Source organism: Elephantulus edwardii, unplaced genomic scaffold, assembly GCF_000299155.1.
Source record: "Elephantulus edwardii isolate Elephantulus edwardi_28Jun2011 unplaced genomic scaffold, EleEdw1.0 scaffold00373, whole genome shotgun sequence".
NCBI lineage: Eukaryota > Metazoa > Chordata > Mammalia > Macroscelidea > Macroscelididae > Elephantulus > Elephantulus edwardii.
In genome coordinates, this window is record NW_006400123.1 from 54,234 (window position 1) to 68,047 (window position 13,814).

Consider the following 13,814-nt stretch of genomic DNA (forward strand, 5'->3'; position numbering starts at 1 on the left):
CAGAGCTACTGTGCAAAGGATCCCTATAAATTTCAGGTGAGTCAATGGCATATAACAACAACAAGGATTCTCCTAGACTGAAAGACATCTAACAACAACAGGACCAGAAGATGAGAATGAGTCTAGAAAATCAAGTCTCAGCTGCTGCAGATATAGAGTAAGTGGCCGGGGAGGTAATGGCATGGATAAAGAAGGTTAGAAGAACAGGGTCCATGACCAAAAAGTACTAGTGGGGAAAGGAGAAGAAAAATTACAATAGGTTCCTGTTTTGACTTGAGTAGTTACATTCTTAGGGGAAACAAGAAAGAAAGCAAAGGGAGAAGATTTACAGTTGAATATAATCTGAATATGGAAGTATCTGGGGATTTAATGAGGTCATTAAATCCAATTGTTATGCTGAGGAATCCTGTTAGCTGAGAGACTAACAGTGTCTCATAGAAACATGGGGTAGTTTTCTCCCATCAGCTTTTCCATTTGCTTTTTTTTTTTAGTCAATTTACAAGTGTTCATTAGTAGTTAATCTATTTATTATCTCTATGACAATAACTAATAGACACAACCCATTTTTAAATTAACAGTGTTGAAGTAATTTTTCAGAAGTCCCTCAGAGACACTCTGGAAAGCCAAAATTCCACTTTAATTTCCTGGACTTTTTTTCTGCTTAAATTTACTATAGTAAACTGTCTTTGCTCCCCCCAAAAATTTAAATAAACAAAATCACAAAACTAATGTTTAAAATTCAATTTACTATTTAATTATTGACCTCAGGGAAGCAATATTTCTTGCTTAAAAACAAACACTTAAGCCTAGACAGGTACTGGTGATAAAACAGAAGGATTTTCACTTCAGTGAGCTATAAATTGTTATTTGTTTTACACACACTGACATACCTTTAAAAAGGAACCTAGTCAACTGTTTAAAAGAGATATGTGATTAGGTATTGTTGTCATGACAGGAGTCCAGAATGAAGGCTACATAGTGGCGTGGACCTGGGGGGAGGGACTGTATAACAATGAAAGAATCTTTCTTTTACTTTTCAAAGAGAAGAGTAAATTGGGGGGGGAGGAGTGGGGGTGGGCAGTGAGAAAAGTGCAACAACGAATGAATGGAAGTTAATAAAAAAGAACTTAGTTAAACAGAAAATTTCATTACTTTTTCACGAAACTAAAATTATTTAGTGTTAACTAAATGAGTGGCTATCATTAAATGGATATCACCTAGAATAATTTTTATCAAATTAATAATAATGAATTATGTACCAAAAGAAATATATAGCTTATGGTTCTGAGGACAAGAACAAAATGAAGTCCACTACTACTTAAAAAAGATCATTCAACAAAATAATGTATGATCAAGATGACATATTCTTGGAGGTAATATTCTTTAAAAACATATTGCTACAATAAAATCACGAGCAATATGCAACTTTATGTGTGGTAGGGACTGATCAGTGACACTTGTCAATTTTTAAACATTGGCTAGTATGCCATATAGTTCCGTAATCATAGTGTGCGTTATTTTAACAGTGTTTCTTGTATAGATTATGAAAACTGGCAAAGAGTCTCAAATATACCACAGACAACCAAAAGAAGGAGCAAATCAGCGTTGGAGGACCACCAGGGTGCTCCTTCACAGCAAGGACTGTGAAACTTTCTCTCACATACTTTGGGGATGATTTTAAGAAGCACCAGTTCGTGGGAAAAGATATCATGCTGGGAAAAGAAGAGGATCAGCAAAAGAGAGGAAGATGTTCAACAAGATGGACGGACACAGTGACCACAACCACGGGCTTACGCATGAGAGGAGGAGGAGGGCACAGGACAGGGCAAGGTTTCGATCTGTTAATCACAGAGTTGTTAGGACTCTAAGTTGATTTGTTAACACCTAACAATACATTCTGTAAATTTTTGTTTTAAAGCACTATATTTTCCCCCCTAAACCTTTGAACTTTTCTTTCCCAATCTTTAGTCCTAGTCTAGACACCATGAATCATGAGTTCCTACCACCAACCCAAAGTCTCTCCTCTTTATTTCTGACCTTGCTCATAACTTGGTGGCACTGAGAACAATGACACATAGGACCTCTCAGCGTCCAGATGGGTCCCTCACCATTTTCTACTGAGTCTAGTAATCTGTTTTGTTGTTGTCATATGTCGTCAAGTTGGAACCAACCAATAGGTGACCCTCCAGCAAGGCTTCAGAGGCAATAAAACTCGTGGGAGGAGACTGACAATCTTTCTCCAGGGGAACAGTTGGTGGAATTGTACCAGATACTTTTGAGACTGCAGTGCAGCATCTTGCCAGTAGGCCACCAGAGGAACTAAAATAATTCATCTCACTGTGTCAACAAGTTTCTGTGTCTATTCAAATTTCACTTAGTTTAGGTAGGTTTTTTAAAAAGATGTCACTTACATAGGCAATAGGGAATAAATAGTTTTTCTTTAAGGCTTAAGCATTCACAAAAACATCATGATAGAACTTTAGTTTTCAGACTCACTCTGGATTTTGGGTAAAAGTATTATTATTTAAAAGCCCTAAAAATGGATTTTTTACATATTTATTAGTCATGGGATGAAATGCTACAAAATGATAAAAATTATACCAGAAAATATGGGGACTAAATAAAGCCAGCCTGGAGAAATGGCACCATGAACAGTGATTCAAAGATGGTTCTGTGGTTCCATTTCGCTTGTATCTTTGAGCCATAGAAGCATCTCTGTGGCATACTGCATCATGATTATATGGTCCTGTATGAGAATACATTATCAGGTTGGATGTTATGAAGGGGCAAAGCCTGTAATTTTGAAAACAAAAAAGCTCTGTACAGTCAATGAGTAAGAAACACAGCAGAGAAATAAAGGGTAGAGAAGTACATATGAATGGAATAAACAGTGGAAATTCTGCTTTTGTAATAATGGATTTAGCATTGAGATGTTTATTTACTTGTCTTAAATGAATATTTATGAATATGAAATATATATTTAATCCAGGAGATTATTAGCAAAGGCCAATAGCAAAGGAGATTATATAGCAAAGTATTAATTTCTTAATTAAGATACAATTTTTTAGTACCATGGGATGACCTTTACATAGAAATTGTTACAAACAGTTTGATATATAGCGAGCATAATTTTGGGGGTAAAAACTTTTTTAAGACAAATGGTAAAGCTGTTTGCTTGAATGATGTCTTTGGTTATAAGGAGGTCTTGGATGACATCTGCTCCATGAACTGTTAACAGGTTTTGCTGGTGTCTGTTCTGTGTGTCTCCTGAGAACCAACAAAAGTAGACTATCCTGTGTTATTGCTCCTAAAACACATTTGGTACAATTTTCCTTGCATTAATGTAAAATACAGAATTAAGGTATGCCTTTAAGCTCTCAGATAGCATGTAAGACGTTTGAAGCAACTGCTGGCTGAGCACGCTGACATTTTCATCTCTTCACAATAAAAGCTGGGATATTCCTAAGAAGCAGAATGAACAAAGCTGAAAGGCAAACTCTTTATACCATTTTCTCATGATTCTTGACATGTTGTCTCCCCTTCACTGGCTCACAGATTCCTGAGTGAAATAAAGCACATGAAACACAGTTTTGAGGTCTTGGTTTTTCCAAAACAACTTACTGCTTTATCAATGCAAAAAGTACAGGAGCTGTGGACCAGGGGGATCCAAATCACTGGCATACTTCATTTTAGTTTGCTTCTCTTAACTGCACTTTGTTGACTGTGCATTTTTAACAAATGTTGGGTTTATGACAGCCCTGTCCTGAATATGTCTACTGTCATCATTTCCCCAACAACATTTGCTCACTTTGTGCATTTGTATCAAGTTTTAATAATTCTCGCACTATTTCAAACATGATGTCATCGCACAATTACTAGACTACAGAACTGTGTAGCCTCTGTATGCTTTCAGGAACCAAAAAAGATCATGTAACTTGTTGTACTGTGATGCCGACTTTATTGTGGTGAGCTGGAAGAGAACGTGTAATATCTCTGAGGTGTGCCTGTATTGTCAACACAAAGATATCTTACTTTAAACATAAAAAGAAATATACCGGTGAACTATGAAATACTGGCTCTAAGAAGTAAATCAATGATTAATAGGGACTGGCTCACAGCACAGAATATAGGAGAGCAATTAAAAAAGGAATCACGAAAAAAAAGAGAAAAGTCAGGCTAAATGGAAAACTGTAATAGAAACTAGTCCATGGTGATAAAAGAACAAAATAGAGAAAGATATTGATTTAAGACTTACATTTTTAACTGATTGCTAACCATATACAAAGATATTCAAGTATACAATGAATGATGAGGTTTTCTAGCCCTGGACATGAAACTAGTAAAAACAACTGTGTTAATATAAACTATGGAAACTGAATTTTACCTTTAATGTGCAGTATCATTTGGAAGTAACTGAATTTATTCTGTGCCTCGGGGCATTATTTTCTATTCCATTACTACTATCATCTGATTTCCTGTATACAAAATAAAAAAGAAGGAAAATTACTAGTTATTTCCATTACACAAAATGAATTCAGGACAGAAGTCCATACCACGACTATCATAGTTAAATGTAAAACGTCAGTGCAAACTAAATTCATATTTCCTAAAAGTGTTTTGTTGGTACTCTTGATTTTTATTTATTATTACTTATATTAGAGAAACTGTTTCCATAGATGTCATGACAAAGACCTTACTTATCATATGCAAGAATAATTTCTTCTCTCTGACTTGTTAATGGTTAAAGATTTGGCAGTGTGGCATTTACATATTACAAATCATAAACATTACAGCTACAAAACACTACAGGACAGTTCTATTTTGTCACATGAGGTCACTAGTTGAAACTGACTAGGAAGCACCTAACAACAAACATCAAAGGGAGTGTGGGTGTACAAACACAGCTCATGCATTTTCTGAAGTGTGTGTGTAAACAGTCGATCTGAAGCTCAGTCAGCATGAACCCATAGCTGACCCTCCAGCAGGTTTTCAGAGGCTATAAACTGCACAGGAGGAGGCTGCCCATATTTCTCTCATGGAGCAGCTGGTGGATTTAAACCATGTGCCTTTTCGGTACTGCAGCGTAGCTTCTTACCACTAGGCCACCAGGTTCCCTGACAAGTTTATGATATTTAATGACGAGAAGACACATGGCTCAATATCTACCCAACAGACATCAGAAAAAGATGACAAATGTGGGCTTCAGATTTCCAAGAAGAAAATGGCTAATCTATGTAAGAAGGACATGCAAGGATACCTCTGTAGATCTTAAGGACATGAGTGAGTGAATTGAGTAATTGTTACCATATCGGAAAAGAATCCAGCAAATTAGTCATGTGAAAATTGGGTAGAGGTCGCAGTGGTTATACAAAATAAAGAGCAGCACTGGTCATATAAATAAGTAATCTTCTTACGGAACTATTTAAAAAGACTATATTTAATTTAGACATTTAATACTATTTTTAAAATCACTCTCACTAAGAAACTATTGATCATTGGTATCTAAGCACACATACAAACATTATGTATAAAATACAATGATAACATTTATTCTCTGTCAAGAAAACTTTACCAAGAAAGCAAAAGACATGTTGAATTGGGAAACTCTGCTGTCAAGGACCTCTCCAGAGGGCTAAAGAGTAACAATGTCAACTTAAAGACTAAGATCTGCCTGATCTGAAGATTGAGCAATGCCTAAGGATGAGTGAAGAACTGACGCCTTTGAATTGCAATGCTGAAGAAGAGTAATGAATGGTCTGCCAAAAGAACAAATAAGTTTGTCTTGAGGGAAGTGCAACTAGGGTGCTCCTTCGAGCCAAGGATGATGAAACTTTGGTTTATGTATTTTAGGTATGTTTTCAGGAGGGCCCAGTCCTTGTAAGAAGACATCAAGCTGGGAAAGGTGGAGGGTCAGAGAAAGAGAGGAAGGTCCTCGACAAGATGGATTAACACAGTGATTATGACTAAGGACTTGAGTATATCAGAGGTCCTGAGGTTGGTGCAGGACAGGGCAAGGCTCAGATCTGTTGTTCAGACTGACATTACAAGTTGTAGTTGATTCAGTGTCACCTAACAACAAGAAGAGCAGCAGTAACAGCAATGTATTTTGAAAAAATCCTGGCAAATGTGATAAATGAATCCAAGCGTCCTTAACACGTCACTTAAATTTAAGGATATGAAAATAATATAAACATAAGAAAATGGAATCACCCTCAGGGAACTCTGTGGGAACAGTATAGCATGAGGAAAGAATGTATAATACTGCAGTTATTCAGGGGATGGGGAAGAGGAAAATTAGTTAATACTATACACGGAATCTTTTTAATAACGATCATAGGATAGTCCAGAGGAGATACTAAAATAAAGATCAATTTAGAACCTAAAGTGCACTGACAGCATCTTCTCAGAGAGTCCTAAGCTAGCCAGAATGCACTGAGGCCAGGGCACCCTCTCAAAGCTAACTCAAAGAAATGCTTGAGTTGGGGATACTAGAGAGGTTGTGGTGGGCAAACAGAAGAATAAAAGCAAGGTTACCACTGTCTCTAAATATTTGAGTGGCTATTATGTATTTTATATGATTCTAAGCAAAAGCCACAATATTTCCAGTCCCTTCCCATGCATGCAAAAACATGAAAGAAGAAAAAGAACTGATGCATATGAATGACAGTGTTGACAATGCAAAAAAAAAACCCAACAAAAAACTAGAAATACTGTCACTCATTGAAGTGAGCCAATTCACAGCTGATCTGCCAGTGGGTTTCCAGGGCCCTGAATTATATGAGAGGAGGAGGACTGCGCATCTGTCTCCTGCAGAGCCTCTGGTGATTAGAATCGCCAAAGAGGTGCATCCTTTGAGCTTTGCAACTCTCTACAGATTATGCCACCAGAGCTATTGAGAATACCAAAGTCTGAGAGAAGAATAAACTAATCTGTCCACAAGGCTGCTTTCAAGCAAGGATGGTGAGACATTGGCTCACACACTTCAGATATATAATTAGAAGGGACCAGTCCCTACAGAAGGGCATCGTGCTTGGCAAAGCAAAAGGTCCATGAAAAAGAGGAAGATCCTCAATGAGACTGGCTAACACCATGACCACAACATTGGGCTCAAACATGGTAAAAACTGTTAGGGTAACAGGACTGGGCCAAGGTTTATCCTGTGAGTCAGAACTAACTCAGTGACACTTGACAAATAACCACTGGAAGAAAATACACTAAACAGGAATCACGAAGAGTTCGAACCAGTAACAGACAGAAGTCGCTCTCACACAGCGCAGATGAAGTAGAAAACTAAGGTATATATAATATACTCCTGTCCTTTTTTCTCAATTGCTTTTATTTAATGTCATATTTACTTGTACTTTACTAAACTGAAAATTAATCAGTAAAAAAGAACATAATACTCACAGCTGTTCAATTTGTTCAAATTCTTTCCCACCATCTGAATAACAAAAGAAAGAATAATGTAAATATTAAGAGTAGCGTATAATTTTTGTGGAACATTTATGCTTAATACAGTTATTTATTTATTTTTTTTTGGCAAGGAGAAAAGTGCACCAATGAGTGACTGGAAACCCTAAGTATCTGTAAACTTTCATTAAAATTAATAAAAAAAAGAAACAGCTTATTTTTATGCAACATCTATGTTCCATTTCCTCAGGTGGATACTGTTTACTCTCTGAAACAATGGAGAAATGCACTGTGTTGGAGCACTGCACTTCCACCATACCATCCTCCAGCCTTCCAGACAGAACCACATTCCAATCAAATGTAATCTAGTGCCCTGGGATCTGACAAAACTATAAGTGATTCAATTGAAGTCATTACATTTTTATTTAATAGTTCCCAGTGTAGGACTAATCTTCCCAGTGAGACTTTTGTTTCTACTGCTGTTGTCATGTACTGTTGAGCTAGAACTGATCCACAGCTGACCCTCCAGCTGGTTTTCAGAGGCAGTGAACTGCACAAAAGGAAACTGCTCATATTTCTTCCACGAAGCAGCTGGTGGAATCACACCGCATACCTTTGTATTTGCAGTGCAATTCCTTACCACTAAGCCACTGGAGCTCAATATTCTACTAGTGAGACAAGTTCAAAAAAAAAACAAACAGAAAGAAACTAACAAAAGACTGTTTTATGAGGACAGAAGGATGTTTGATAAGTTTTTATAAAATGTGAAATGTTGCTGTTAAGTGCTGTCTAGTTGTAAATGATTCATAGCGACCTTATGAATGAAATGCCTGAACACTTGTATAATTTTCATCATTTCTCCAAGTTCATAGAGTTTCCAAAGGCAAGCTATTTCAGAAGTGGATGCCACTCCTGCTTCCAAGCTTGTTTTAATTGGGGAGGTCCGCCAATAGCTAAGTGAAAAGATGGTTATTTGATTCTATAATCTCTTCTGTTAAACTCTGTCAGAATTTTCTAATATTCCATTCCTAAAACACTTATCTATCGATACTAGAGCTTTCTAATATTCCATTCCAAAATAGCTACTGGTATTTAGACACTAATAGCACAAAGACAAGGCACACACACACAGAGGTGCACACAGATTCTCAACTCACTCATTCTCTGCAGTAGAGTCAGAACTGACTCATAGCTGATCCTCTACTGGTTTCTAAAAGCTGTAAACTGTGAAGAAGGAATCTGTGTATCTTTCTTCCCCAGAGGTGCTAGTGGATTCAAACCACGAGAGAGGCCTTTGGGTTAGCTGTGCAACTCCCTACAGACTATGTTACAAGGTATTTTTAACACGAACATTTACAGTAAGTACACAGATGCCAGTTCACAGCTCACTGTCACCATTGCTATTAACATAAAATTCTAACCATAATAAGAAAAACTGGACTTCCCCTCCCCAAACTGCAAAGCCGCTATAATATTTTAAGTCATAACATGATAGCTTTAAGAGGAAAAAAAATATCCTACCTGAGTGACACTTTTTCTTGTGGGTATACATTTCACAAAGCAGAATAGCAGACACTAAAACAATAACCTCAGCGACTATTGCAAGGAATGGTTTAAGCGGCACCAAATAGCTCAGCACAACAAGTTCAATGAGCATTTCGCTCTCTCCTAACTGGTAGACAGCGTGGCATGCGTAAAGTCCTTGGTCCTTCTCTGAAAGTTGCACGATCTTGAGCTTTGTTTCATTACTATATGTTCTGTTGATCATGTAGAACTTATCATTTGTTTGAATGTCAACAGGGACCTAGCATAAGATTAAAATCCAGAACATCACAGATTAAATGCTTTACAAGACTTAGATAATTTGACTTACAAGACTTTAAATACATGATTTACAAGACCTAGTTATGAGTTGCAGCTAGACAATGGTTCTGTAAACAACTGCTCCCAAGCAAAGGCAAACAATGTTGTTATGTGCTATTATGTTGGAACCAACTCGTGGCTGTCACCTTCCAGCAGGTTTTCAGAGGCTGTAAATTACACAGGAGATTGCCAATCTTCCTCATTTGAGCAACTGGTAGTTTAGAACCGAATACCTTTGGGTGGGCAGCGCAGCTCTTTACCACTTGGTCACATAATTACATTTATGAGTTAGTCATATATAATAGAGCTTAAATCTTAACAGTTTGATTTTCTTGAGATCAATTAACAATGTAAAGTAGCTTTGCAAAAGATGAAAAATAACTTCACTCATTGGTTGTTAGCTTTGAATTTTGAGGCTACAGTAAATTGGTCATTATGGATAAACATTTAATGAGAAATGGTATTAAGAGAAAATGTCCCATCATCTGGGTTTAATGTTGTAATTCTCAACCAGCTCTTTAGTAAAGGCATTTCCTCCTTCATAGATCACAGGCTTACACTAAAACAATAAGTAAAATAATATTAATAATATTACCAAATCTTATCATTCTTATAAAAGAATAACCCTGGCCACTGAAAATGGGGTATTCACAGGTAGAATGTGAGAATTAACTCTCCAGGGCTTTTGTAGAGAAGAATAGTAGAAACCCTCTTTGACCTTGGTATATGGGAGCTCTGCACACCCATTCAAGAAGCCCTGACAGCACAGTATTTGAGCACTTGGTTGCTAACTAAAAGGTCACCATTTCAAAGCCAACTTCCAGGAGAAAGATGTGGTGTCTGCCTCTATACAGAGTAAATCCTTTGGAAACCCAATGGACAATTCTACTCTACAGGAATCCACTGAAAGGCAATGGGTAATGGGTACAACTTCTGTCTTTTCTGAATTTCTCAGGCAAGCTGGCTGCTGTGGTTCTCTGGATTCTCTTCACCATCTCATGGGCCATACCTACCTATTTCTTGGGGCTTTTTAACTTAATCTATTCAAGTTTTCAAATAATTCTGATGACTTCAGGGCTCTCTCACTCTTCTGCACAGCTCAGTAAATACTCATTTGCATACAAATATTCTCAAAGGGTTTTCTAATGAAGCACTGAGTTTATAACTTGCCAGAATTCTACAGGGATATATGTTATAAATGCATTCGAGGAAATCACTAGTGAATCAAAAGTACTCCATTAGCACAGGTGCACAGGGGATTCTGGCACATATCAGCCTACATTTTAAAACATACATCATTTAGTGTTTGTGTATCTTCTTGCTTACACTTTCCTCATAGTCTAATGCGAACCATGCTTACAGCCAAATTAAGAGGTTAGCATGACTGGTGCAGAACTATGCATAAGAATATATCCTAAAAGTTTAATATAAATTAGGTTTGGATTATTTTTGTTTGATATTGCATTTGTTGTTCTTGTTGTCGTATACCACTGAGTTTGAACAGACCCATAACTGACCCTTCAGCAGGTTTTCAGAGTCAGTAAATTGCACAGGAGGAGATTTGTCATCCTTCTCCCGAGGAAAAGGAACTGGTAGATTGTGCCTTTGGGACTGCAGGGTAGTTCCTCATAACTAGGCCACCAGATAGATCTCTTCTAGTCAGTTGGCCAAGTGGTTGGTCTTCAGATTTCTTGGAACAACTTGGTGAGCACGTCCAGGCCAGCATCTGTCAGCTGAAACATGTCAATTGGTATACCTTCTATTCCTGGGGCCTTATTTTTTGCCATTTCCTTCAAAGCAGCCTGAATTTCTTCCTTCATCACCATAGGCTCTTGCTCACATGTTGTTTCATTAAATTCTTCTGTCTGCCAATTCCTTTCCACACAGTGACTCAGTATATTCTTTCTATCTTCTTTTAATACTTCCCGGATCATTTAATATTCTGCCGAAAGCATCCTTGATTATAACAACTCGAGCTTTGAATTTGTTCTTCAGTTCCTTGAGCTTAAGAAATGTTGAGTGAATTCAGCCTTTTTTATTTTCTGACTCCAGCTCCTTGCTCATTTTACTGAAATATTTGACTTTGTCATCCCAGGCTGCCTTTTGAAATCTTCTATTCAGCTCTTTAGTATCTAGAATTCTTCCTTCTGCTTTGGCTTCTCTGCACTCCAGTGCAATATTCAGTCTCTTCTAACATGCATTTTGGTCTTTTCTTCCTCTTCTGTCTTTGCAATAACCGCCTGTACTCTTCCTGGATGAAACCCTTGATATCCTCCCACAGCTCATCTGGTCTTCACTCATTAGTGTTCAAGGCCTCAAACCTGTTCCTGAGATGGTTCTGAAATTCAGGTGGGATAGACTCAAAGTAATATTTTGGTTATCATGTATTTGGCTTAATTTTCCTCAGCTTCAGCTTGAACTTACATATGAGTAGTTGGTGATCTGTTCCAAAATTAGCTCCTGGCCTAGTTTTCACAGCTGATATTAAGCATCTCCAGCGGTTCTTTCAGCAGAAGCAATCGATCTGATTCCTATACATACCATCAGGTGAAATCCATGTATATAACCTATGCTTATGTCTCTGTATACTGCACTGAAACAGATGAGGGAGAGAATAATTTAACAGCGATGTATGATAGGGTATTATGGTTATCACAGAGTCCACAATTAAGGTTGCATAGTTGAATGTACTTGGGGCAGTGGGAGGGGTGCGGGGGGATTGTGTACCAGGGAAGGAATGTTTCTTTTAAGTTTGAAAGAGAGGAGCGAACTGGGGGGGTGGGGAGGGAGGGATGGGTAGGAAGAGAAGTGCAGCAGTGAAGGAATGGAAATCCAAAATCTCTGTAAATGCTCATTAAAATGATTTAAAAAAAGAAAAAAAGGAAAAAAACCCAAAAAACTACGTATTTGCAATGAATAAGTCATTGATTGTTCAAAATTCAATCTTTCTCTCTACAACTCCATTTCTGTCACTGAGTCCATGTTTTCCAACTACTGAATCTTCTTTTCTGTTCCCAACTTTTGCATTCCAGTTACCCATTATTATCAATGCATCTTGATTGCACATTCGATCGCTCTCCGACTGTAAAAGTTGGTAGAAATCTTCTATTTCCTCTTCTTTGGCTCTGGTTGTTGGTGCATATACCTGAATGGTAGTGGTATCCCAAAGAAGGGTGACCCAACGGAGTGTGGAAACTATAGAACAATCTCACTGATTTCACATGCAAGCAAGATTCTACTGAGGATTATCCAAAAATGACTGGAATAGCACATCAGCAGAGAACTGCCAGAAGTCCAGGCTGTGTTTAGAAGGGGTCGTGGTACTAGGGATATTGTAGCTAATGTTAGATGGATCTTAGCTGAAAGCAGGGAGTACCAGAGGAATGTATATCTGTGTTTCATTGATTATGCAAAGGCTTTTGACTGTGTGGACCATAACAAACTGTGGCTGACTCTGAGAAGAATGGGAATCCTAGAACACTTGATCGTTCTAATGCGAAACCTCTACTTGGACCAAGAGGCAGTCATAAGAACGGCAAGGAAACACTGCATGGTTCAAAACTGGGAAGGGCATACACTAGGGATGTGTCCTGTCTCCATACCTTTTCAACCTGTATGCAGAACAGATTATCCGGGAGGCTGGGCTTTATGAGGAGAAATGTGTCAGGACTGGTAGAAGATCTGTCAATAAGCTGCGTTATGCAGATGACACAACCCTGCTTGCTGAAACTGAAGAGGACCTGAAGCGCTTGCTGCAGAGGATTAAGGACTAAAGCCTTCAATATGGATTGAGGCTCAGTGTCAAGAATACAAAGATTTTCACCACTGGACCAATTGGTAGCATCAGGATGGATGGTGAAGAGTTTGAGATTGTTCACAGCTTTAGTTTGCTTGGCTCCACAGTCAATACTCTTGGCACCAGTAGCCAGGAAATAAGAAGACGTATTGCCATGGGAAAGTCTGCTGTTAGGGACCTTTCCAAAGTTCTGAAGAGCCATGGTGTCTCTCTGGAGACTAAGGTGCATCCGAAACAGGCCATGGTCTTTCCAATCACTTGTTATGCATCACAGAGTTGGACAATGACTAGGGAGGAGAGAAGGCAAATTGATGCCTTTGAGCTGTGGTGCTGGAGAAGAGTATTGAGGGTACCATGGATTGCCAAGAAAACAGATTCATCCTGCAGTGAGTTAAATTGGGCTGTTCCTTAGAGGCAAGGATTCTGAGGCTTCGTCTGACATACTTTGGACATGTTGTAAGGAGGGATAGGTCCTTGGAGATGGACATCATGCCTGAGAGGGTGGAGGGACAGCACAGGAGAGGAAGGCCTTCTATGAGGTGGATTTATTCAGTGACTGTGGTAATTGGGATGGGTGTATCAGAGACAGCAGAACAGAGTTTAGAGCTATTGTATGTAGGGTTGTTATTAGTCGCAAGCGACATAACAACAAAAGGGTCAGCAGAGTTCCCTAAATATTAATTGGGACCAATCGGTAGCATCAGGATGAATGGCGAAGAGATTGAGATTGTTCATAGCTTCAGTT

General features: G+C 38.2%; 1 protein-coding gene across 1 annotated transcript in view; it reads right to left on the minus strand.

The window, feature by feature from the left end:
- Positions 1 to 4,399: 4,399 nt before the first annotated feature.
- LOC102853588 (embigin-like) overlaps positions 4,400 to 13,814 on the minus strand; it is a 102,816-nt gene continuing 93,401 nt past the window's right edge. Inside the window, exons 5-7 of the mRNA XM_006902150.1 lie at positions 8,932 to 9,214; positions 7,408 to 7,441; positions 4,400 to 4,475 (exon numbers count right to left, since the gene is read on the minus strand). Coding sequence (XP_006902212.1) covers positions 4,400 to 4,475; positions 7,408 to 7,441; positions 8,932 to 9,214 — 393 coding nt within the window. The remainder of the gene's footprint in view (positions 4,476 to 7,407; positions 7,442 to 8,931; positions 9,215 to 13,814) is intronic.